The following is a 27,302-nucleotide window of genomic DNA, read 5'->3' on the forward strand; positions in this document are numbered from 1 at the left end:
TCTGACTTCCCAGTGCTTTATTTTCCTTCTCTATAAAAGGCAGATAACAGTGCTGGCTTCCTCTGTAAATTACTCTGGATTTGCTTAAGAAAACTTGTATAGAAGACATATTGCTAGGCTAAAGAGAGAATGCATGGTGAAGCAGCAGTATAAGCTTCTGTGCCAGTGGTGGTGGTCAAACCTAGTGAAGGAAATGGAGAACAGAGCCAAGAGAATGATTATTGGTCCTCTGAGGAGAGTATTACTTTCTTTCTAGTCTGCAAGGGTTGTATCTGAGATAGCTTGTTATCAGCCAAACAGGGCTGCAAGTCAAGTTAAGATCAAGTTTAGATGAGTAGGAAAAGATGAAAAGAAACATTTTATCTGTCAGACTTCTTTTTTCTCGTCTCATTAGAAGAATTAAGAAGGGAGAAGCTTGAAGCTGGTTGCATGTTCAGATAGGAATAGTTCTGTGGAGTGTGGTTAAGTGGTCACAGTTGAATTAAGACAGTCATGTGAATGATAAATCCATGTATTGAGCGACACTGCAATGTGTGACAAAGCTGTATCTCTGTATTAGGGAAGTTCTCAAACAGGGAAAGATGGTATGTTGAAAGTCTGTAAATTAATTCCTGACAATCATGAACCTTTCAGACAGCAACGAGATTGGTGAAGTTAAATTTAAAGACCTAGCACACCTACTTCTACAGTGGAAAAGTCTTTATAAATTTTTATATAGGCTAGCTGATTTTTTTACCTCTAGGAATATCCCACAGTAGAATATTTTCTACCCGGGTAGGGTGACTCTTGTCCTGGTTTCAGCCAGGATAGAGCTGGTTTTCTTCACAGAAGCCAGTGTGAGACTGTTTTGGATTTGGGATGAGAAACTGTTGATAATGTGCTGATGTTTTGGGTTGCTGCTGAGCAGTCAAGGACAGTCCAGCTTCTTGTGCTGGCCTGCCAGCGAGCAGGCTGGGGGTGCACGGGGAGCTGGGAGGGGACACAGCCGGGACAGCTGACCCAGACTGGCCAAAGAGATATTCCCTACCATACGACGTCATGCCCAGTACATAAACTGGAGTTGGCCGGGGGGCGGAAATCGCTGCTTGGGGACAGGCTGTCGATCACGGGGTGGTGAGCAATTGCTGTATTGGGCATCACTTGTTCTTGTACATTCCTTTGTCGGTATTATCATTGTTGTTTCCTTCTTTCTTTCTGTCCTATTAAACTGTGTTTATCTCAACCCACAAGGTTTTTTTTTTTCCTAATTCTCTCCCCCACCCTACTGTGGGAGGGGCAGTGAGCGAGCGGCTGCGTGGTGCTTAGTTGCTGGCTGGGGCTAAACCACGACACTCTATAAACACATATTTGAAAACCAGTCTAAGTTCATAAGAGCCTATAAAATAAGGGACATAATGTCCTTGACTGAATTCAATTAAACACATTATTTGTATTAAGGGTTTAGATGATTCATTATACTTTATTCATTTCTAATGGCAGAAAAGTCTGAAAATACTTCCATTCATACACTTAACAGGAATGACTGGGTTTCATAATGTTCTGTTCTAAATAATCGAATCTATAATTCTAAGAAACTTTCTGAAATAAAAATATACAAAGCATATGTTCAGCCAGACCCAGTAATGTGTCATCAGCATATTTTGATCTAAAATGAAAACAGAGATTTTTACTAAAAGGCACTGCAAACTCTAGCTGGGCATAATTTATTGCTGCCTGCAAATTATATTTTAAATCCTGGCCCAAGAATAGTGATTTTTATTCCTTTTCTTAGCACTGAGTGCTCATTAATGTAGTATGTGATTTATTAATGCTTTTTTTTCATATGTATTTATATGGGCAGGAAGACACTGTACTCATGAGTCTGAGTCATTTTTCCATAGGAATCCTGGAAAGATGGTAAGGAGGTGGTGCAACGCACAAGCAGACAAACACATGGGCATCCCAGAGGAAAGACGGGAATATGATTTAATCACCCCAAAGGAAATAGATCTACTGATTTGCATTTGGTTTCTGTTTTTGCTGCTTTGTTGTTATGCAAACCTGAATACACTTTGTAGGTCCGCTCATATCTTTCCCCTGGAGAACACAAAGTCATTTTTAGTAGTTTTCCCTGGGGATATTTTACAATGATTTAATTAGGTGGGTTTTGTCTAAATATTCAGCAATTTTATAACAGCATACATACCTGAACATAAACCAGATATATGATCATTGCATGTTGGCTAAGCATAGTCTTGAAGCTGCAAGTTTTACCCCCCGGAGTTTTCTTTATTTGAGATTGAACGAAGCTGTGTAGTAGTGCTGGTGACTGTGTACCAGACAGCCTTAGGGAACCTAGATGGGCTTTATTTTGAGGTGGCTCCTATTTTTACCTGCAACCCCACCCATGAGAATGTATCGTGGAATAGGAGCATGGGGCTTACTAAGGGCAGTTGAGCTCCTTCAGATACTAACCTGGTTGTTTGCTTTGAGAACATTAGGGAATTGAGAGACACGAGTTAGGTTGTGGATCTTCTCCATGCCCTGTAATCTATTCCATCCTGATAGTCACAGACTAACAAGAGCTTCAGCTACTCCTCACCACTTGCAGGAGGGAGGGGAGGGGAGCACAGGAGTCAGAAGCATTGCTTGTTCTAGGTGGTGATCTGTCCCACCCTGCAAAGGCAGGGAGGTGAAAAATCGCCTTGTTTTATAAAGACAACAAATATCTTAGTATCTCTTTCATTTAAATTCCAATGGAAACAGGAAATTAAGTTCTCCGCCAAAGAGATGGACCTCAGTTTCTAAGATGTGTCTCTCACAAATTACTACAGGAACTGAAAGTTCTGGGATCCATAATTTCAACACAGATTGCCTGTCCAGCATAGTAAAGAGGTTGGCAGGAGACCTGACTTTCAGAACCAACTTGGATAAATGCTTCCAAATCTGTCCATCATTTTCAAAAAAACAGCCAAAGCCAGAAAGCAAGTTGCTACATTCCAACAACAACAGCTCCCCTCGCCCCCCAAATTAGGTGATATTTGTATAACCTTTTTTTAACTGAAAGGTCAAAACTCAACTGATTTTATGTAGATTAAACCAATTTCTAGAATCTCTGCCTGAAAAAAAGAGCAAAATGGTGAAAAATGTGAAACGGGTTGCAAGGTGATCCTAGAATCTTCTTGGGTATATGCCCAGATAGCTCAAGGGCTCTTTGAAGCCTCAATTTCTGCTTGCTCTGGATGCTGTTTCTTAGATCCCCTTCTTAGATACCCTTCTTTTTGATCCTACTATAGATTGCTTCTAACATTTTCTGGTTTTATTTTGACAGCTCTCTAGCCTTTCCAAATAATTCACTGTGTGCAAGATCCACCTCATCTCCACTGAAGGTTTTTCCATTGATACAATATGGACTATCGTATACAATTCCCCTCCTGTTGCTGATTATGCTGGCAGATGGTTTTGGTAGTCACCAGGCCTATTTAAAATGATGGAAATAATTTACCTAAGACAGGAGCAAGCTTTGATTTGTTTAGTGTTTCAAAGATTACTTTATTTGCTGTTTGGCAGCATGATCCTATGTCGTTTGCATGTTTCAGCTGACACTTCATGTATCTAAGCAGCAAGTGAAGCAATCTCACATGGATCTAGTGGAACATACAGAGGTTATCCTGAGCTTTAGCTCTGCTCAAATTCTTTCCAAAAGCAGTCAGAAGCTGCATGGTGTCTCATTCACGCAAGAAATGCAACAGAGGACATCATAGCCTACATCCCACTCAGCTCTGATGCTCCAAGAGTAAGCTCTGACTGCTTTGATGTAGCAGGCAGTGGTAAAGGCATGTTTCTCCATCCGTAACCAGGGGATTGTTGGACTCGGGAATAGTATGCAATAGGAGGCAGAAGTCCTTTATGCCTGTCTGCCTGTCCTGCTGGTACACTAGTGCTGGCTATACAGCCTTTTGTGATGGTTTCTGACAGATGCTGTAGTTTATCAAGACACACAAATATGATGATTGTGTTTCTCATGAGTTGTATGTTTGGACTGAGTTCCTGAGGTGGCAGTTTTTCCACTCTAGAAAGGACATACAGAAAGCAGTCTTTATTTTCAGCTGAAGAAAAAACTATGAAATGCACAATAAGAGCTGATAAAAACAATTACTTCCCTCTGGGAAACTTTTGATGACAAAAATGTCTCTCCGTCCCACTGTGTGCCTGTAATACAATCTTTGAACTGTACTAACATATTTCAATCATGCCAACGTATTTTCCTGTTTTGTGTTTTCCCTTTTAGGCCAAAATTGGGTCTGGGAAGCTCATGGGCCCTAAAGGTGTTTCTGTGGATCGTAATGGACACATCATTGTAGTGGACAATAAAGCATGCTGTGTCTTCATCTTCCAGCCGAATGGAAAAATAGTCACCAGGTTCGGTAGTCGAGGAAATGGTGACAAGCAGTTTGCAGGTACACTTGATGGTAATATGTAAATCCCCTTTTCTTGCCTCTTCTGCTCACATTTGCATGATGTTTGAGCATGTTGAAGACGCTATATCCTACTCGTTTTTCCTGTAGGGGAAAGGTTCTGCTAAACATACAGCTCCTACTCACTTCAGCATTTGTTTAATTCGGCAGGAAGACTGCAACATCTGTTCTGCAAATGTAGCTGTAACCACATTGTGTTATCTACCTCTCTGTGCCTGGAAGCATTTCAGATCAGTCACCCAAGAAAGACTGATCCTAACTAGCATTTTATAAACGCTTTGTAATGCCTACACTCAGCTGTTCATGATAATCAACTCAAGCACCATGCTTTGTGTTTCCAATGATCAGATACACATTAACCAATGCCCTAAGTGGTATCTTTCCATTAGAAAATGAATATAATGGGATAGTGTTAAGATTGAGATCAGGAACACACAGTTAATGTAAACGGAATATGCCAGTTTGGGGAAATTGCCGCTTATATTCAACTGACTGCTTGCGCCTGGTGTCTGTCAGTTAGAACATGCAATTAAATTTAAAAAAAGACAACTGCTATATTTTGAGTGAGTAGCTGTTCTTTCAAAATTTGAAATGAAGATGCCAAATTACAAATTACAGGTCATTTTGAGGGTGTTGGGACACTGAATAAGTAGTGATAGATTGGTCTGATGTTCTGACTGGTTCACAGCGTAAGAGAGAAATAGCATCAATGGTATAACTGCTTTTATATTACTTGAGATCTCTTGCAATGTCTTCTGGCACAAGTGCCATATATCTAATTTATGAGAGCTTTGGCTCTTAACACAGCTAGGTGTCACCAACATTTTCTGGTTATGCCCAATTTCCTTCATTTTAAAATTTGTAAGAATACATCCTGAAAAGAAGTGTGCAAATACTCTGTAATGGTGCATTTGAGAAATGTATTACGTCTTCTTGGTGGTAGGCTACGTAAAACAGGTGAATTGTCCTTACTGGAATTTTTTCAGTGTAAAGGTTTTCACCCTTTTTATAGTTTACACTGATGTACTGTGAAAATGGAAACTGAGTTCTGATCTGTTTAATAACTCAAGCTGTTATATAAATACTCAAGTATTTTGATTCAGGTACTTGCCTCTGTTCAAGCTACCATTTGTTTTTTATTCAAGTTTGCACACATAGGTCAATACACAAAGTAAAGCAAAAAATGCACTTTTTTCCCTGATAGTGTTCTTCTAAACAATTTTTGTATTTATTCTAAAACTTGTTTGCTCAAATGCTTGTAAGAAGTAAGCACACAAAGCATTGAAGATTTTGATTAAGACTTTACATGAACATTTTTGAGAACTATTTTCAGTGTATATACAACTTTATGCCTAAGCACTACATGTTTTGTCTTGTTAATAAGCACATAAATATCTACATAGGCATCTGCACATGAGAGGGGAAGGAATGAACAATGCTTATTGATAGCACTAGCTGACAACTGGTTGAAAAAGAAGTTATTTGTGTTTACAAAAAGGTATGATGAGCTTTTTAAAATATGAAATGAAGTTACTCTTAATTTGAAATTGATATTCCCAATTTGACTGTTATTACTTAGAAGCCAAATATAATAATTTTTTTATTTAAGCAAAATTTTTTATTTAGGGGTATTTTTATTTTTATTTATTTTTTTTCTTTCTCTGCATTGCAGGTCCTCATTTTGCAGCTGTAAACAGCAACAATGAAATTATCGTTACAGATTTTCATAACCATTCTGTCAAGGTACTGTCAATTAATAGCAACTTGGAAAGCTTTTTATTTTATCACGGTACTTTCTTGGGGAAAATAAAGTAATGTTAAAAACAAAGAGGTCACACTTTAAACGTATGAGGTCTTATATAAGGACTGCACATTCAGAGACCTTTGCATGCAGTGTGTCGCTTAATGGAGATATAATCCATTGCCTTTGGTGCCACTATAATGTTCTCTAATTCAATTGCTTAAATATAAATTGTACCTGAGATAAATAATATCAACTTAGTTATTTTTATTATCTCTCTGCCAAACCTGTGATTTACCCTATGTTCTTTCCTATTTTAAGTAAGTCTGGTAACTGCTTTTGATCTTCCCGGTAAAAGCTTCCCACATTTCTAGTGGAATAAAATTATAACAAAGTAAAGATACCAGCCAATCTTTAATTCTGTATCTATAAGTTCTAAGAGTACTGAATCCATTTACAACCCATCTTAACAACTGTGTAGCACAGACCATCCGTTTTCATCCAGTACTTCCTGCTCTGGGCCACTAGTCCTTACACCCACGGGAAGTCCTGACTCATGGCCTGTGAGACAGTCATGGTAAGATAGGGTGGTATATTTGTTTGTCCCAATAATAAACCAAAACAAGGATACATACTGAGCTGTCATGTGGTGGAAAATGTATATGGAGCTACAGGCCATTTCAAAAATTACTCACCTGTGCGTGTTTGTTTTCAGGCCGTGACATTCCCTTTCAGTCCCTTTCCACACTCTTTGTCCCTCCCTTAACACGCAGCAGCAGCAGGAGGACACGGGCAACAGAACGCTGTCCTACCCGGGTCCTCAGGCCATGTGCGCCGGTCCCACGCACAGGTGAAATCCCAGGGATTTGACTGAACGCAAAGATGAATCCTCAGTCCATCACCGTTCATAACTGAAATGATAAATCTGATTTATTCACCTGAAATAGGAAATCACAATCTGATCGTAGACACCCTCATGTCCTGAGCAGTGCGGAATCACCTAGCTTTTGAATAGCGACCTTGCTCTTGCATCCTTTTGGAATTAGAGAGGAAGTAGCAACTCGTGGTTGGGATTACAACAAAGAAACCAAGACTTCTGCAGGAGCCCTAAAGCAGATTGTTTACATGGTTTAGCAGCAGCAGGCCTATGACTCCATAAATTACCCCTCCAGCAGCAGGGCTTGCCGTGGTAGCAAGAATGCCTGGAGAGACTTAACAACACAGGCAAACTAAAATGAAAAAAAGCAAGTGAAGAGATGTAATAAGTGTGGCAGCTTAGCAAATTGATAGTTATGGCATTCCTAATGAGAACAGAGCGTTCCCATCTGTCTCTGGTCTGACTCAATGGGATAAAAATGTTATTTGTTACAATTTGGTACTAACTGGAAAAGATTCTTATTTTTGTAGTGTTCTCTAAATTGGTACAGACAATTGTTGACACTCTGGACAGTAAGTTATAATCTGTGTGATGCTGTTATCTTTTGTTAGATGGTGGGGAAAAGAGCAGAGAGTACGTTTCATTTTAAATAATAAATAAATTTATAAATAAATAAATAAATGTCACTTTTATGTGTCCCAAAGCCTCTTCCTGCCACCGGTGTCTTGAATTATCCATCCTCACTCAGCAACATTATCCTCCTTCCTGCATTAACCTTCGAGTGCGTTCCTTCCTTCAGGCATCTTCTACAGAAAATCCTACTCAATGTAGGCTTCTCTCTCACTCGGTCACTCACTATCCCCATTTTAACCCAGGGAGAGAGCAGTAAGTCTTCCCCTGCTTTTTTTATTAGTTGATTTTTTTCTGCTTTCTTTAATCATCTCGGGCGCCAACCTGGTACTTCATTAATTTCCTCCCCCAAATGCTTTTTCTCTGTTCACTGTGGGCATTCAAGAATAGGATGATTTCCTCACATCTCCCACCTTCTTAGCAATTCAGTGTGCACTTGGCACTTTGCATTTTCTTGTGCAAGCCACAGCCGGTCTCTAAGAACGCTGTTGGACCTTGTGGCACAGCTGGGCCTGGGTCCAGGATGGACCAAAATAGAGATGGCTATGATACTATGTGAATAACACATCCTGTATCTCACTTGGTGCCATTGGTGCATCCAGGTCACTGACAGAATAGTCATTGATCAGTTCCGTCTTTCTGCTGCTTAAACCATCACAGAGAATTCAGTTGCTGAACTGTCTATACAGAGAGCAGCATGCCATGATTCTCAGTATGTGTTAGATTATGAAAGTCAGAGGAGAATGCATCTGCTCAGTTGTGTTTCTGTAGGACTGACTCCAAGTGCCATATCTGCACTCGGCTCTTCTTAATTCAAGGTGCACAAGCTGCAGAAGGGTTCCTGGGGCCCTCCACCCCTGTGTCCGAGCTGAATCAGATCTTAAATGAGAAGGGAAATACTGTGTGGTGTAATGGAGCTAGCGGGAGAGATGGGCACCTTTTCTCCCATCTTCAGTGCGTGTGTGTATGTGCGTAGGGGGGGATGTTCCTGGGAACACTTCAATTCCTAGTTTTGTTAACAGGTGAACTGGTAGTAGTAGATTACTAATACTTGATACAACGTCGTATTCAGGTTTTTGTTTTAACCCGTACAGGTATTTAACCAGGAGGGAGAATTCATACTGAAGTTTGGATCAAATGGAGAAGGAAATGGACAATTTAATGCACCAACTGGAGTAGCTGTAGATTCTAATGGAAATATTATCGTAGCAGACTGGGGAAACAGCCGAATACAGGTAGAAATTTCTGTATTTCAAAGGTGCTTGATGCGGAAAACTAATGGATTGATAACTCTGGTCACTGAAGTCTTCAGACTTCCCAAGAAACAGGACAGCAGCATTAGAAGTGATGTGGTTTCTAATGCAGCCTTTTATATGCCTCATTGCTGGTCTGTCCACTTTTGAAACTGGTGGTGTCAAATTGTGGACTTCCCAGTGTGACTGCTAGCAACTCCGATGGTTACACTGAAGTAGTTCCCCAAAAGCTATTTGATTACTTAGGAGACTTGCAAGCGTCGCTGAGATGGTAGTAATTTATAATCACCATATCAGAAGATTGGAGACATGGTGGAAAATACGAAAAAGCAAATAATCTGTATAGACCCTGAGGCAAATGCAGCAGATTTTTATAATCTTTTTTAAATATTGAGGAAGTATTCTGCTTTTAAGTTGAGTTACACTCTTCTTATCTTTCAAGTGCTAATCACACAGTCTTATTTGCCAAAGAATATCTAATAAAAGTTAACTAAGTGTATGTAGTGTTTTCATTGATCATAAAAACGAGGGAGCTGCTTATGAGTTGTTCTCAGGAAGCACTGTCAACAGTGTAAACAAATTCCTGGTTTTCTCTGTGTGGGAACCTAAGAGTCACGCTAGCCACAATGGTAATATTTGTTAGGAAAACAAGGTGTTGGCTGAGTTCCTGATTGAGTTTGATTTATGGTAGTTGGCTATTTTTAGAACAAGGAAGAGCCAAGGTGCTCCTCTTATTATAATTTCATTGCATGTTTAATTCTTGCCAAAGATCCTGGCAGCTTTAATTAGTTCTTTTTAATAAGAAAATACATTTGTATATAAGCTTGTATATTATGGGAATAACAGATCAGATTCTGCCCTTGTTTATTCTAGTGTATGTCAGCTGTTTCAGAAATGAGAAATATAATGGTACAACTGACTTGTGTACAAGCAGACTTGTGTCTGCTATTTTTCTTTTTTATTCATAACATTTATTCTGTGCTTTCTCACCCTCAAAGGTTTTTGATGGAAGTGGATCATTTTTATCCTACATTAACACCTCTGCTGACCCACTTTATGGTCCCCAAGGTCTGGCCCTTACTTCAGATGGCCATGTTGTAGTTGCAGACTCTGGAAATCACTGCTTCAAGGTCTATCGATACTTACAGTAGCAATGAGCTCTGGAGCTGGATAATCGTCCACCTGTAAGAAAAGACTGGTCCTAGAGATCCAATGCAGGATATCTCCTACTTTGAGTTCATTTTTATTAACGACGGAGTCTTTTATGGACTTCTCGTGTTAATTTCCAAACTTACCTTGTTTACACAGGACTTGCACCTCTTACGTTTCTCACTGAACTTTTTGTTGTAAGGGTTAATATACAAAATCCTCTTTAACCGAGTTCATAAAGACAATGTGATACTAAATGCAAACTGCAACTTATGGAACTGGAATTAACTAATTAGGCAAAAATGAGAAAAATTTGGGAAAAGTCCCCAAAGTGTTTTGAGGACTACAAAGGGTAGCTCCTGCTCAGAGCTTCCAAATTTCAAGAAGTATCATTGTTATGCATTATTTAACCCAGAGGTGATCCTGGGAATCTTCTAGATGTCATTATCATGGTAGGTATTACACTTTTAACATTCTTCAGTCTTACTATCTATAACAAGTAGGTCCTTTTAGTATAAGGTTAAGTCTCACAAAATCCGTCTAGCTCTAACTGTCAGACCTAACACAGCTCAACGTTTAGCACTATGAGAATCAATGCAAATTCCCTACTCATGAGGGATTAATGAAGGATTGTTTCATGTGCTTGTTTTTCACTCTTCCTCTTGCTCAATGTGCTGGAAGGACTTTGCAGAGACCTGACATTTCTAAAGCTCTGGAAAAACTTAATTGTAATGATACATTAGTGAGAGCTGAATTTCTGTATATCAGACCTTTTGACACCAAACTAGTTCATTAGGATCAGGGTTATTACAATGTCAACCATTGTCAGGTTATTACAATGCGTGCCACTCTTTCGTATGTGTTCATTGCCATGTTTCCTTAAGGCAACTCATTGTATTAACCCATAAAATAAAATGCAGCATCACACAGGACAGAAAGCCAGAGAGGTACCCCTACGGAGGACCTGCATTGTACAACCGAAGGAACTGTGGTAAACAGAGGTTGTGTAGGAAAGCCAAGGGTTACCAAAACTATTGTTTTTACATGAGAAAAAATACATTACAAATAAGAATGAATTTGAACCAATTCCTGAAGTCCTTCATCAAAGGGAATTTTGTTAGAGGACACAATAAGGACTGTGAGATTTGTTCCGATTTATTTGTATGTATGTATGTATGACTGATTGGCACAAAAATAAAAAAAAAGTAAATGTAGGTTATTTCAGCAAACTGGAACGTATGTATGCCATTTGACGATGGCAGTACTCTGAAAAATGTCCCTCCTTCTTCCTGCCGGATCTCTCTACTGTGTTCTTTGTTGAAGTATTAACTTAATTGGAAATGCTTACAATCATGAGACTTGGTTCTGTTTTTAATGTTTTTTTTAAAGTGTGAACTTGTCCTTTTTAAAGTAGCATCGGCTTTATTCTTATTTCTAAATCCAGTAGTCAAAGGATGAATTGCTACTGTAGCCTAACATAGATGGAGTGGTGCTCACTCTTAAACCTCGTTTGAGGAACTGGTGAGCTTGTTGCCAATGCCCTCAACAGCCTGGGAAGTACTGTCTGTCTTTTCTCATTTTTAGGGCCTTGAAACAAAAGGGCATTGGGTCAGGAGCAAGGGGGTATTTTAAGCATGTTTGCAAAATGGAAAGAAATCTTTGTTAAATTACTTGTTATAAGTATTTGTCTTATTTCTAAAAGGTTAAGATTGTTGTTTTTTCAATGAATTTGAGAAAAACGAATGGTTTTTTTGTTAAGGTGCATTTGATGTGTAAAAATGCAGACCCCAAGGTTCTTAAATGTGGAGTTTGTCTGTTTTTTAATTACTGTTTCTTAAAGATATTTCCTCTTCTTTCCCTTGTTTATTTTTTGCACATAGAGCCAATTTACAAATTCTCATGCAAAGATAAGTTTCCTTATTTCATTGGAATAAATATTTTGTGTATAAGGCTTAAGGTTTGGACTATATAATGCAGCTAAGAAACTGGTGGTAACATTTTTGAAATGTTGAAACTTAAGTTTGTTATTATGAAGAGAACAAAATATCCTCTGCTTGAACGGAGTTTGTCCTAAAATTCTGAAGATGATCTCTCAATCATTACACAATAAACTGTCCTATCAAAATTTAACAAAGTTGTAGATCAAATTTTCTGATTATCAAGTAATTTCCTTCTAAGTGTCCTTATAAGCAACGTTCTGGCAAACAAACCATTTCTGACATTGGAATGCCCTTAAAGGGCGACTTTATCAATGAAGAAAAGGTACGTAGCATTTTAACTGTATTTATTAACAAAGAAAAAAGGGTGCACAGGTTCTTTGAGATAAAAAGAAAAGGAGAAATGTGCTGTTGCTGTCAGTTACGGATAATATTAATCAAATCTAGTTCCAATTTTACTAAATTTGCATGGTTTCCACTCAGGAAACATTGCCAAATCCTCTGTTGCCAGGAACTCCCAGAAGCACAGAAATCAGACCCTAACCTATATATCAAAACAAAACATATACTTAAGACTGTACTATTCCATGTGTATACTTTTCTTCAAAAGATTTTCAGTCCCTTTGACTCAGTATTGTTTACCAGGTTTTTATGCAACCTATGTCAACCCAGTGCATCCTGATGAACTATGGAATTCTGCACACAACCCCCTTACAACCCTGCTAATAGCTATTAGGGGTGATGTAGATTTTTTTCTTAAGACTGAATAGTCTTTTGGGTTTTCAAGACATTATCGCCAAAGCAGCACTTACCACACCTGAAAAATGTCACTGATTTGGAGTTCCTTCTGACAGCAAATGCTGCCAACTACAATTTCAAATTCAGTGGCATAGGGCATCCCCTCCCAAGGCCTGACCTTATCTGCCTGGCACCAGGAAACTGAGAAACACATTGCTTTTATGGTACGCTGCTGAAGCCAACTTAGCTAAAATGCTTGGCTTACAAACCTGACAAAGACCAACCAAAGCAGAAATTCTGTTCTAAAAAAATGGCGTATTTTTTTCTTATCCAATTAAGTGAACATCAAAATTGCACTACTTGATTTGCTGAGTTGTTAGCATTTATTAAAGGCTTTATAGGCATTCTGCTGCCAGATTTCAGGTATAACCAAATGTTCCCTTGACTTCCCTGGAATGCTAATTGACTAGCAGCACAGCATGAATGGTGAAAGTATGTGCTTCATTTAACTAATCTTCAACCCAAAAGTAATCTCAAAAGGTTATCAGATCTTGTGTAATTTGGAGCATTTTAGGACAAACTAGACAACTATTTTCATTGTTTTGTGAATAGAATAAAAGGATCTGTTCAGATAAATCAAAAATAAACAGTAGGGGATTTTTACATAGGCTAAACCAGCAGCAATGTAGCTGAAAAAGAAAAGGAAAATGGTTTAGGCAAGCATTTGCCTAATGTAGATGGAGAGTTATTTATTAGTAAATGCTATTCTGTTCTGTAAAAGCTAGAGGGCTTTCGATTTTATGTCAATATATTTATAACTAAGGATCTAGTGTTGCCATAATGAGAACTATAAGTGCCCAATATGCTGTGTTTGTTATAAAGAAAAGACTTTCGGTTGTGGGTGACAGCTAGTTATGGAATCATGATGTACACTGAAAATTTTCTTCAAGAATTGTGAGCAGTGATTGTTTTGGCCTGTTTGCAGAGAGCGCGCGAAAGGTATTTGTGCCACGGAGTAGGAAGATACCTAGTGGGTCGTGTTATTTCCAATGAATGTACAGCACTTCAGTTGATGTTTGTGAGCAACACGGCCTTAACCCTGACACTTTTGCTTTGGCTTTATGACATGGGAATGTTCCCTAAGCTGCATAGTGTATGACAGTAGCCCTGTTAGAAATCTCTACCAGTTGAGATTTCTGCAGCTGCAGCTTTCCAGTTCTAGGAGTGAGTCTTTTTTCTTTACCTTTTTTTAAAAAAGCTTTTGTACATTCCATCTTTGTAAGTCAATCTCATATGTTTTGTGTACATGTAAGCCTTGCACTCTCTTGACACTCACAATGAAATATTATTCTCAGTTGGTTTTTTTTAGTTGTTGTATTTTGGGGTTTTTTTTAATCCCAGTGAGGCTAAATACAAACTTTGTCTCTTTAAGGTCAAGGATGAAAGATGCGCATCAAAGTGTTTGTGTGTGTGTGTGTAGTTTTAGCTTCCTGTGTGCCACAGTATTCTTGATGCTTTAGCCAATGAATAAAAGGAAATTACTCTGTCTTGGAAATGTAGGAAAACCAGAGTCAAATGTGTACCTTCACCACGCACAAAAAATTCAAATAATAAAAATAAAGCTTCTTTCCTCTGTTATTTTCATAGTTGAGGATTTATTTTTCATATGTCTCATACTCACTGTCCCTAAAAATAGCCCCGTAATGCAGGAGGATAGGTGATTTTTTCCAAAAGGAAACCCTCACACCACAGGTCACAGACAGGTCACAGGCGAAGAAAACTGATTGTTTCACGAGTGTTAAGCTTTCATATAGACACAGAGGAAAGCTGGACTTGGGCCGTTCTTGGGAAGAAGGTGGGGAGTTGGATCTTCCTTATCTCCTCCCTTCCTTCTTCAGTTCAGTAATGAAAATTAACATTTTCAGTCGTGGCAATAAGATTATGAGTCGTAAGCTTTTCCATTTGCATCATGGAAGCGTACAGTACCTTTCAGCTATGCTGTGCTATAATCTTTCAAGGGTCTGCTGCAGAAAAGCAGATATAAATTATTGTAAAAGAACCAAAAATTTGCCTTAGGTGCTCACTCTGACTCCTTTCCTGTAAGAACAAATTTTCAGCTCATGTTAACTTTGATTTTATATAGTACATATGTCGTCTTGGTCACTGGTGACCTCATTCCAAACCTGAATCCTTTTGAGGACTCCTCGTGATTGGGAATTCGCTCATGAAGTAAGAGAGAATCTTCAGACACATCATTTGGCTTGGAAACAATCTCCCTGGAGGAGACTACAGAGATTGGACTTGCTGATGGGCACTCGCTTGGTGGCAGGACACTCAGAAATGAGATGGCTGAAATACACAGCAACCATCCTTTGCCATGGCTCTTGCCCCCAAATCCATGTTTTATGCTTTCTTACAAGTCGTAGGGAATGTCAGCAACCATGTTTTGAGGCCTTTTTTTCTCCTGAAGGCAAACTTATTGCAACATTATGGATCAGTTTTGTTTTTCTCTGTCAGTCTTCAGATGAACATATGTCCAGAAAATACAGTCTTGCTGCTGAATGTACTGGAGCATATTGTCTATCTGCCCTGAAGTTCAGATGCTTACGAAAGGCTTGCTTTGGCTGCCAGCGAGAGAAGAACCTCACAGCTTGAAGCAGAGCAGTGTTGGTTTGATGTTCAGAGCTGTGGAGCACCTTGTTCCTTCCCATGCAAAAAGGACCATGCAGAACAGAAGAACTAGCACAAGGTACCCTGAAGCCACAGGGATGAGTAACCAAGACTCTTGTTGTATTCCCAAACGTTTCTCACTGACAGACTAGACATTTTTTCTGTCCCCTGAATTATTATAGCTGAGGCTCTCTGCCGCTGAGCACAGTCAGACAGGCAGGCAGGTAGGATGGTGAGGCTGCTGAACACGGCCAGTTACCAGGAAAATTCTGCAGTGAACGGCCAACTTCCTCTTCGGCCTTCCCGTGGTACTTATTTGAATACTGACCCAAATGCAGCAGCAGGGTCTTTTAGAAGTTCCGTAAACAGGCATACAGAACCCAGTCGCACCAACGAGAAACAATGGCAGGGAGAGTAAGGCCCAAGTAGCTAAAGGTGCCTGTATTTTAGGTCCCCGATGTTAGCCAGGCTCTCTCTGTTTAGAGTACTAACCACTTAACGTATCACTGCACGTTCAAAAATGCCTCATTGTTCCTTAGGCTGAAGTTGTCTCTCACAGCCAGCTGTGCTGCGCTGCAGTTAACTATCCCCACAGCTTTGCTGACCTTTCGTGTGAATGCTCCTGAATTTGCACCAGACTATCTCAGTGAACTGGAACAGTCAGTGTCATTTCTGTGGACAAATGTTCTCTCCAGGCCCCAGCTGTGCTGGTGGAAGAGATACCCACCACACGCTGCTTATTGCTATTTCCAGTTGAAGGCTGGTGACCCTCATACCTGTTAGCTGAGCTAGGCATGTGAATGCTCACTGGTTCTTTTGGTGAAATGCCTAGTTACCAAAAAAATTGGAATTTACGCTACTCACCTCAATGAGTTGGTAAGTGCTTTCTTCAGCAGCTCTGCTAGCAAAGCCGTGGAAGCAGTAAGTTTTGGAGGAGGGCCAGCTAGCATTCCTCACCAGGTTAGATGTTGGTAGGAAGAACGTCTGCTTACAGTCGAAACGCTCATCCGAGGATGAAATGAGGCGGCAGATGCTGCAGAGACCAGCCTGTGTGGGATACTCATGGGTCATGTTGCTTCCTGATACCCGGCCACATCCCACCGCAGACTGCTTGGACCTCCGAGGAGTTGGTATCGCCTCCCATGAGTGAGCATCTCCTAGAGCTCTCCATCCTCAAGCTCTACTGAAGCATCTCTTTGCTGTTAGTTGTACAGCTGTTGTGGGAGGCAGCCACAGGACTCGGAAGGTTTGCTGTTACTTTTCTGGAAGTAAACGCATCTGCTATTCAACTTAATTCCTCCCTTCTGTTGAAAAAATAGCTCATGTAACTAAAGACTGCACTATGGTGCATATATAGGAAAGGAACAAAATTAAAGTAGGACAACTTTCATTCTCCTACTTCCTAAGCGTCCTGCCTGCCGTTGTCACTTCAAAGTCCTTTCAAAACAGAATTTATGAATGTAATTCAATTACAGATTTGTAAGAGCAAAATGAAGGAGGGTACAAACTTCATCTCATCTAAACATACTTTAACACTGACAAAGCAATATATTTTCTCTATCTCAAGAACAGCAAAAAGCTGTTTTGGGCTGGTACTTAAAAATCTTAGTCAGACACCTTAGTATAGAAAATTTCAGCCCAAACTGCTGAAGATGAAGAAAATCAAAGGGAAATGAGAACAATCTTCTAATAGAAAGGCACAGTTATGAGTCCCCCTTCCACAGCATTTCCATCCACTGTCTTGTTTTTATATTGATAGTACATTAGCAGTTAATCTAACAATAATCTACTATATTGATAGTAGATTAGCAGTTCTGTGATCTACCACATTAAAGCACATATATACCATCCTGAAGCCCACTACAAATGTCAGACCTTTATGCATTTTAGGAGCTGCTCATTCCACTTTACCCAGTAATGGAAAACTCCCCTCGCACGACAAAGCATGAGGTACTGCTGTGTATGCTCCTTCCGCTTGGGACCTCTCCCACCCCCCTGGTCCTTCCAACTAGTTAGTTTTGATCTGGTGCTGCAAAGCAGACGTGAGGTACGTGCCCCAGGGCCGCTTCAGCGTCAACGCCTCTCTGAAACCCCTTCCTCCCTCTCCTCTCCCTCTTCTCCCAGCAGCAGCTTCGGCTCTGACACCCGCTCTGCCGCTCACGCATGTCGCTTGGAGAAAACCCACGCCGCAGCGGGTGCTTTGCGAATGTCGTAGCAGCCGTTTGCTTGGCAGCGGTAAAAAAAGGAGCGGAGCTGGGTTTTGTTTCGGGCTGTGAAGGAGCAGGAAGGGCCCACGTCCTGGGGGAGAGGAGGGCACGGTGACGGGGAAAACAACTGTCGCAGGGAGCGTGGGGACACGCTGGCTTTGAGAGCTGGCCAAAGGAAGGGAAAAGCAGGGACACAGAATACGCGCCCTCACAACAGATCGAGGAGGCGTGCCAACAGGTTTCGTCGCCAGTTAGCGCGTTGAAAGCATGATGCACGAGGCAGCATGAAAGAACAAGCAGCTTTGAGTTTTGTAGGAATGCCAAGTTTCATATTAATGACGTCCTTCCTAACTTGCATTTCATGTTTAGCAATACACTGGTGCGCGCAGTGAGGGACGGGATCACGGCCAGGTCTGCGTGGAAGAGAACCTGAGGTTTCTGGAAAGAGGGCACCTGGCAAGGGCGATGGAAAATCTTCATGGGGACGTTTCAGCTTGCGCGTTTTCATTTGCTTGAATTTAAACTCTAGCAGTAGCATGGCAGATACGAACCCGCTGCTGCCAAGCTGCAATTTCCCAGAACTGCTGTAGCCAAAGGCAGGTAATTTACAGCACAAATAATAATTAAAACAAACTAAGTAATTAAAAGTCGCTAGAACAGTCATCGCAACAAACAACTGTTCCAAGCATCACCAGATGTGCCCGGGTCCTTTGCTTCCACGGGCAGAGAGGGTTTTATTTCTCCACGTCCTGTTGCTCCTATAACGTGCTAGTCGTACAATTCACGTCGTTTTATTCCACTGCTAACGTGTTTGTTTTTCATCTTTGCTGCTGGGCCTTGGAGAAGAAAGAATACGCAGTGCATGCACCGAGGGAGGCCCAGCGCCTCATCCTGGAGGAGTAGCTACCTGGGGGTGGAAAGCACGTATCCCACGCCTTTTCAAACCCACGGCTGTAGGCAGAGACTCAGGAACAAGTCATTTTTAGATGATTAGAGGCAATGGTGGTGGGCTTGAAAGTATTTTTAAAACTTTTTGTTCATTTTTATTTATTTCAACAATACAGCAAATATATATTGAAGACATGGCAGTGACATCTGTGAAGGAAATTGCACTTTCTACACAAAATATAAACTGGGGAGGTATTGAGAAACACATGAATCACAGAATCATTAAGGTTGGAAAGGACCTTCGAGATCATCGAGTCCAACCGTTAACCCAACACCACCATGCCCCTAAACCATGTCCCAAAGCACCACATCCACACGTTTTTTGAACACTTCCAGTGATGGCGACTCCACCACCTCCCTGTTCCAATGCTTGACCACTCTCTCGGTGAAGAAATTTTTCCTAATACCCAATCTAAACCTCCCCCGGCGCAACTTGAGGCCATTTCCTCTTGTCCTATCGCTGGTTACTTGGGAAGACCAAATGAGAACGTGAGAAAGTTTTGCTCTGAAGTCTGGGCCATGCCAAATGCAAAACTGTGGCCCCTAAATCTGAACACATTCCCTGCAACTGGCACCTCACGTAACTCACGGGTCAGCTGGGGACAAACGCCGAGTTTTGCTCCCTAGCTTCAGCCGCCTACGAGTGCCTGGGGTATGTGTTTAAAAAAAAAACCAACCAAACACCAAAAGACACGGTATTCTAATATGTAAAATGGGAGAGAAGTGATAACCGGCTTTCTGGTACGGCAAGACTGCAAAGATCTACTCCTTGGACGACTGCACAGAGTAATAAAACCAGACTAGAACTTTACGCATCTTTTTTTTTTTTTTTTTGCCTCCTTAATTTCATGCTACGGCGCAGTTGGGCTGGGGCCGCTTCCGCTGGGGCTGCTGCCCGCCCCGCCGGGCGCAGGCGGGGCGCCGGCCGGGCGCAGGCGGCCGGCAGGCGGGGGCGGGCGGGGCCGGCGGTGGGCGGTGCTGCGGGCGGTACAGGCGGCCTCCCGCCTCCCGGCGGCCTCGCCCCTCCCGCTGGCGCCGAAATCAAACTGCGCCGCTCGCCCGCGCCGGAGGCGACATGGTAAGCGGTGGGGCCGGCCGCCCTCCTCCCGCTCTCGCTGGCGCCGCGCACCGGGCCGGGCGGTTAGTGACGCGGCGGGGCCGCTCGCCCTGCTCCCGCTCGCCCTCCTCCCGCTCTCGTTGGCGACGAGAGCCGCGGGGCGGTAATGGCGGGCGCCGGTCAGTGCTGTGGGGAGGGGGTGGGGCAAGCCGGCCGTTGCTACGGGTAACGGCCGCCCGCTCCGCGCTTTTCCCCCTTCTCTGGGGAAGGAGGCACGGCAGCGGCAGGACGCCTGGCTCCCCCGGTGCGGGAGTGCAGCGCGGCTCCCGGTGAACACTCACGGCGCCGGGTCGGTCCGTGGTGCAGCGCCCCACGGCGTGTGTGTGTCTAGTTCCTTGAAGAGCAACGCAAGTTCAGCCGGCACCTGGAAGAGCAGGCCCGTTAACTAACCATGGCCTGAGGAGGGCACGGTGCCTGCTCGTCCCGCCGAGCCCCCCGGGCAGGCCGGGAGGAATGGGCATCCGCGGCTGTGCGGACACCCGGGTGTGAGCAGGCTGGCTTGCGCCGAGGGGGGTGCGGGCAGGAGGAATTGCCGGCGGCCGCAAATGCCCCTAACGGCATCGCTGAGACCGCCCGCGGTGGCGGGAGCAAAAACCGGTGACGCCTGGTGTGGTTTATGTACGTGGCGTGCAACGCCGGGCAGAGAGGTGGGGGAGAGACATCGACGTGAAAAACGAATTCCGTTTGTCTGGAAAACGCCTTGACTGGTGGCTCGCGGCGGTTTGTCGGAGGGCTGGCGTGAAACCTGGTGCCTGGGGGACGCAGCTCCTAGGCACGTGCCTTCAGAAGCGCCGCGCAAGTTTCGCGTCGTGCGCGGAGTGGGTTTGTTCTTGGTGCTGCAGGGAGGGAGAGGCTGAAGATGGGTCTGGTTTCTGTTCCTGCTCCTACTCGCATGTACATGGCGGCACCAGGTTCTAATTCTGCAGCACACCGATGTCGCTGGCGAGAGCTGTGACGTCAGTGCCGACGTAGGGCGTCTCTGGTTAAAGCAGGAGGGAGGGGACTTTAAAAACGATTAATAGTAGTTTCGTTAAGTACAATATTGACTCGCTTCTGTTCATGTCTGTGCATTATTGTAGCTGCATAAACTAGTTTTTCAATTTGTTTTTTGAAATCTAAATCAATCGGGCCATTTTGCTCTTGATGCACATTTTAAATTTTATGCTGCCTTACCGTGTGATTTATTTAAGAAAGAAGCAGTAGTTAAGAAGTAAAAAATGGTATTGACTCTCTTCTGTCGGGGCTTGGGAACAAACCCTAGTCATCTTTCACAAAGCACCATGTTTAAGTTAGACTCCCCACTTCTATTGACTCACGGGCAACAGTACTCATGCCTTTTTTTTAAAAGGCAGGCTTCTTTCTGCCAGCATCCTGTTTTGTTGTTTCCATCCCCCTTTCAGTTTTCTGTAGCTGTATACAGCAGTGCAGGGTCTCGCAGCCTGCGAAGCAGAGCATCAGGCAAGTGATTCACCTTGCTGAATCAGCAGATTCTGATTCACCTTCTCCAGAATCACCTTCTGGATTCACCTTCTAGGCCACTGCTTTTGGGTTGTTGAGAACTGTGCTCCAATTCTCTGTGAAATATTTAATATCCTAATTTTGCAAGGGGCATGTCAAAATAGTGTCTCTGAGAGTGTGCAGAGGAGGATGTTTCTCAGTTTTGTATTACTGGTAGCAGTTTGTGCGTAGTCATTTCTGCCTTTTGCTTCTATTTCAATGTTATTTATTGCTTGGTCACGCAATTGCAGAGAAAAGAAACGAAAGAAATACAGTTTTTAAAACTTGACCTTGAAATTTTAAAGTTGGGTAGGAAATTTGAAGAAAGATGTAGTACCTCATAAATGCACTTAATCTCCTTAAAAAAAAAACCCTAAATGGCCTACATCTCACACTAATGTCTCTGTATCATAAGACAAGAAGTAATTATAAACAAATCCCCCCCTCCCCCCTAATATATTCCTTCTTATCTTTTTAAGGACTGTTAAACATTTGGGTGAGTTGCTGAGAATTGGTATAAATACACATTTTAAATCTAGTAAGGTAAAACAAGGAACTGTTTGGGTATAGCCAACAAACATTGAGGCTTGAGCTGGAGTAAGTTGTGTGACAGGTCGGCTCTAAACTTAGAATGTAGATCCATCAGTTTAATGGATTGCAGGTGTATTAGCTTGGTGTAATGATTCTTTGGGAAGCTGTAGTTTTATCTGAAAGTCTGGGGCTAGTGGTGAGGTATTTTAAAGAATTGCAAATATAACTTAGAGGTAAATAGATTTGAATTCTGAGCAGATGTTCAACCATTTGAATAATTAACTTGTTGGGTTTGGGTTTTTTTTCCCCCTGTTCTAGTCCAAGAAAAAAGGTCTGAGCTTTGAGGAGAAGAGAGTTCGCATGATGGAGATCTTTTTTGAAACAGTAAGTAACTTGTAGTTGTCCTGCATTTACATTGGTGGGAAAACAGGTCTTGAAAGGAGCTTAATTGTGGATGTAGATGAGCTCCGTGTATCCTGCTATGCATTTCACTGGTCCCGTGTGTCATCAATATATAAATTACAGGGACAGAGCTTGCTTCATGTGATCAGCTTCTGATCAGGTGGCTCGTCCCCAGGTGGAGCCACAGCATGAAGATGCACAGGTGGTGTTAAATGCTTCATGTGCTCCCTATTCAAATCTTCTCATTTTGAGTCTGTTACCGTAAAAGGCATAGTAAGAGATTAGGAAGTATCTTGCTGCTGTTTATGGGAGGAGGAAGAGGTCTGAGCATTAGAAAAGATGAGCAGACCTGGAAGAGGTCACTGGGGAGAAGAACCTAGAGATCCAAAAGCAGAGCTACAGTTATATTGGTGACATACATAATTCACAATGTTTCACCTATTAAAAAAATTATTGTGATATTTGAGTACTTGAGCAATGTGATGCATCTGGGGCTGACAATCTAACCTTGGCTCTATCTGCCCTAAGGAGTTTACAGTCTAACTTCAGTCAAATTACAGTGACTTTGGAGTACCAAAGCAAAGAACAGGGCTTGTTACAATAGTAGTCTTTTTTTTTTTTTTTTTTTTAATTCTGAGAATTTTCTAATTCTATTGAGGGATATGCAGCCTATTACTCCAGCAAAACATAAACATGCAATGTATTTCCTGCTTGCTTTTGTTGGCATAGATTTAGCATGAAAAACACTCAGGCTTAGATGATGCTGTCATTTAGAGCTAAAGTGTCTTTTATGTTTTGCACAGAAAGATGTGTTCCAGTTGAAGGATATAGAGAAGATTGCTCCAAAAGAAAAAGGGATTAGTAAGTGTTTACAAAAGTTATTTCTCTTGAGCCATTAATCATTTTTGGGACAGGTCTTACAGTGTAAATTTTCCTGGCTACAATTTTAAGTTTGTGACTGTAATAATAATGGAAAAATTAGCTAGAAAGGGAGACCAGTCAATGGCAGGGCTGTAGCGTTAGAAGTGGTATCAACAGCATACTCCTATCTTGGTTTGCTAATGTTTGTCACGTATGTTAGGGCCAAAATGGGAGATAATTAAAATGTCACTGCTAAGTCCAAGTTAACCACTAAACGGGATTAACTAAGTGGAGTTGACTACTATGGGGTGGGTTTTTTCCTAGGCTCTGAGATGCCTGACTTGCTGTGACTTTTAGTCTATGAAATTGTTATGTGTACTCAGGTAGTGAACAGAGGATTCAGGTATCTGTAATGTCACAAATATCTTGGAGCGCTAGTCCAGATGTACACAGTCAATGCACTGTTGAGCTTTCCCCCCACAAAAATGGCTGTACAGCTGTAAATGGAAGGGGTTTGACTTTTCAATGAAAGCCTTCCTGTTGAGATCCATTGGTTTAGGATTAGGTCCAAGAAGATTTATCTTATGCTGCTGAGTGGTTTTATATGTTCCTCATTCTTCTTCCTTCTACATTCATTGACAAAAGGGCGACAAAGCATAATGTTTGTGTAGTTGCCGCTGTCCTTGACTAGCATATCTTTGTGGAAAATGAACTTGTTAAAGGAACTGCAGATATATGTGAATATTGCAAAGCAGTGCTTGTCACTTATGTCAGCAGCTAACAGAGGCACTCATGGGCTTTTGAAGATACGTGATGCTGTCTTGATTGGTTTGTCAATGCATATGTTTAATTGGTCTTACCAGTGCTGAGTACAGAAGGACGCTCACTTCCGTCGTCCTGCTGGCCACACTATTTCTGATACAAGCCAGGATGCTATTGGCCTTCTTGGCCACCTGGGCACACTGCCGGCTCACATTCAGAAATGTTTTGCATCCTTCTGACTGCAGATGACTTTCAGCATTGGAACTGAACGTAATCAAAAGTAAAATCTGCCCCTCCTGAGTCTGTAGACAGATGGCTTTAGTGCCTCTGCTGCTGTTTAATGCTTTGATAAGCATTACAAAGGGAAATATACTCCTGATCAAGAAATTATTAGTTAATCCATGTTAGAATTAAGATTGCAAAACAACTTCTCAGGTACCCTCTCATGAGTTTGTTCTGGTATTATACTGTAATATGCATGTATGTTTTGTGATACTCATGAGCGGTGTTTTACAAACATCTGGTAGCAGACTGTATATAATAGCAGCTTTTATGTCATTCCTTCAAGTGAAGCATCAGGCATGGTATCCTCCTGAAATCGTCCAACCAGCTGACGTTATAGTAAAATACTCATACAGATGGTTGTGGATGATGTCTTATGGTATTCATAAATCTCCATAGTTCAGATGCTATGTGGTTCTAATTTGATCTTTTTACTTTTATTAGCCTCGATGTCGGTGAAAGAGATTCTGCAAAGCTTAGTTGATGATGGCATGGTGGACACAGATAGAATTGGAACTTCCAATTATTTCTGGGCTTTTCCAAGTAAAGCTCTTCATGCCAGAAAGCATAAATTGGAAGAATTGCAGTCTCAGGTAAATCTATTTTAAGGAAAGTACTTGTTTACCTGAATGGGTTTGCTTTTTCCTTATACCCTCTTGTCATTCTTTTTCATATTGTGTTCTCACGTGTGCATATATATGTGTGCACACACAGATTTTACTTTAGGAATCATCTGGCTTGCATGGTATGACATTCTTTCTCAATCTTGCTATTACTTCAGAAAAGTTTTGGAGGTTGTTCTTGTTGGAGCTTGAGAAGACTTCTTGTCCACTTCCTGCTGAAAGCACATTATTCATGATGCAGAACATCATTTAAGGACTTCCTCCAAATATTTAGGCAGCATATGCTTTTATGTGTCTTTTATATAATGTATGCCATCATGCGGTAATGATCTAAAAGTCATGAGAGGACTGAAATGGATATCCCAAGTAAATGTGGCAATGGTTGTCCTTATGGCCATTGTGGTTTTCTGTCTGCCTTTATCAGTAGTTTAATTTGTGAGCACTTGTGTAATCCCATATTGCACTTTTATTAAGAGAAAAGAGCAAATTGGTCATGATCTGCAGAAGAACAAGGCATTTTTTGTTGCAACACTGCTGTTCTATTGATCTGGTTCTTTCCTACTTTTTAGGAACTGTCTGTCTTGCTTCTTTTAATTGGAGTGGGAAAGCATCTATTCATCAGTTCATTTGCAACTGGGAGTACATGATAACAGGATCAATAAACTAGCTTTATGGTCTGATTGCACCACAACACTGCTAACTTCTCCCATGCTTATTTCGCATTATGTCCATTCATCAAAGAATCATTTGAATCAATGCAAAATAGCATTGATAGCATCTCAACATTTTTACAGACATTACTTTCTTCAGGCATACCTCTGGTGTCATTGTTGCTGTCTTAAGTACATACAGAGCTGTCAACTTCAGCTACTTCTTTAAAGCTACCAAATTAATTGTATGAAAACATGCTTTTTTTCCCCTGCATGAACTGAAAAAGCAGTTTGTGAATCGGAAGACTTTTCACCAAATCAGATTAAATAACTTGATCAATGCAGTTGAAATTGCTTGTTTATGCATAGAGTGTAGCGTGACCAGCTGAGAGAAAACCCTGTCAGTTATCCCTTGCTATGCTGTCATTGCTTGTAAGTCTCAGTCATTACTAAACTGAAAGAGTTCAGTCCACTGTTCTGTTTTAACCAACATAAGATTCTTTCCCTTTGTCCTGAATGTTTCCATTACTGGCCTGGGTGCTCTAGACTGCTTTATTTGAAGGCATTTTGTGTGTCTGCTTGTGTGTATCTGGCAGAGGGAGGAGAGTACTGGTACTCTGTCCCATGCCTTATGCGTCTGCTCCAGTGTTCAAGATCAAGAGTAAGACTAGCTAGAACTTTCACTCCCTTTCTCCTTATTCACTAATTCATGTCATTTTTATGAGCCAGTGATGCATTCAGGGTCTGTGGCAGTAAGGAGGAAGTACTGCAGTCCTTCCCATCGTCAATGGGAACTGTATATTGACAACCTTTCAGGCAGGTGCTTTGTACGAGTTGGAAAGTGTTGCTTGAGCTAACTCTTGTGGTACTGTATGGGTCATCAAAATTATTGACTTTTTAATTTCAGGTTCTGCCACTGACTTGCTCTATGTTTTGAGTAACTTTCTCAGCATCTCAGATGACCTATTAGTATCACAGATATAAACTGTACCTTGTGTGTACTGAGACTTGGTTAATACCAAGTTGTCCCACTGACAATTTTGTCTGTTCCTTTACTGCCTTTATTTTCAGAACTCAAATGAGTCCAGGTGTTAAAAACTTTCTCTACTTAGTTGGATATGCTTGTACTATTTTCAGGCATGGACTTAGAGTCTGGCATGACTGGGCTTAAATTAATTTCTATTGACTGGTAGTAACAATGCACTGATTCCTACTCCAATGAAGTTTTGTTTGTCTGAAACAGATCGGTTTAACTCTGCAGTGGCTTGGAACTGCGTTTCCTAGTGAAGTTACTCAACGTATTAGTATATTCACACATGTTTTAGACCAGGCTACTTGCTGTGCCAACTGAGCAAATACATGCCAAAACGCCTGCTTTGTTCACCAAACACCCTGGTGCCACTGTCTTGTTGAATGCAAATGATGTGCTCTTGGATACTTTCTGGTTTTGCTCATGCTGCATATTACAGCCAAGAAGTTGAATGAAGGAGTTGATATTTGTTGTCTTTGCCCTTGGGCCCAGTCCCATCGTGAATTTTAAAGATAATTGGTCAAGCAGGTCTCTGGCATACCCTGATGAATATTTTCCTTGGAATGTCTAGCAGGATTTGCCTAATGTGCTCCACCGTAAGTATCCAGGGGTTATCTACAAACATGCTATACTGCTTTAAATGAGCTGTGACATTATTAAGCATAAAACTATCTATTATTATGGAAATATAATTGGCATGCAGCTATTGTATTGTAATATTATTTCCTGGTTATTTCTGTGTAGTAAATAAACTATGCTGATATAAACAGTTTTGCAGTATAAAACTGTTCCAGTTGAAAGAAATATTTTTGTTAACAAACCCAAAGAAGGGGTTGCAAAGTAAGTCCTGCTCCTAACATATGGGCTTACTGATATAAGAGCTCTCTTTAGACCATGTTATGAGTCCTTAAAAAAATACTTAGACAGTCATCACCTTGCT

General features: G+C 41.5%; 2 protein-coding genes across 5 annotated transcripts in view; both read left to right on the forward strand.

Moving 5' to 3' along the window:
* TRIM2 (tripartite motif containing 2) overlaps positions 1-10,109 on the forward strand; it is a gene marked incomplete at its 3' end in the record, with an annotated part of 38,030 nt that extends 27,921 nt beyond the window's left edge. For 3 of the 4 annotated variants that reach the window (XM_081999718.1, XM_081999719.1, XM_081999720.1), the window contains 4 exons: positions 4,271-4,439; positions 6,130-6,200; positions 8,800-8,940; positions 9,957-10,109. In XM_081999718.1, the coding sequence (XP_081855844.1) occupies positions 4,271-4,439; positions 6,130-6,200; positions 8,800-8,940; positions 9,957-10,109 (534 nt within the window). Of the gene's footprint in view, positions 1-4,270; positions 4,452-6,129; positions 6,201-8,799; positions 8,941-9,956 lie in introns of all 4 variants that reach the window. The other variant, XM_081999717.1, reaches the window with a different exon arrangement.
* A 9,573-nt stretch (positions 10,110-19,682) lies between these two features.
* The window catches only part of MND1 (meiotic nuclear divisions 1), a gene marked incomplete at both ends in the record, with an annotated part of 44,132 nt that continues 36,512 nt past the window's right edge, over positions 19,683-27,302 (forward strand). The window contains 4 exons of the mRNA XM_081998891.1: positions 19,683-19,889; positions 22,071-22,136; positions 22,958-23,015; positions 24,504-24,652. Of these exons, the coding sequence (XP_081855017.1) occupies positions 19,683-19,889; positions 22,071-22,136; positions 22,958-23,015; positions 24,504-24,652 (480 nt within the window). The remainder of the gene's footprint in view (positions 19,890-22,070; positions 22,137-22,957; positions 23,016-24,503; positions 24,653-27,302) is intronic.

The sequence above is a fragment of the Phaethon aethereus genome (assembly GCF_964289735.1).
Source record: "Phaethon aethereus genome assembly, chromosome: 4".
Classification (NCBI taxonomy): domain Eukaryota; kingdom Metazoa; phylum Chordata; class Aves; order Phaethontiformes; family Phaethontidae; genus Phaethon; species Phaethon aethereus.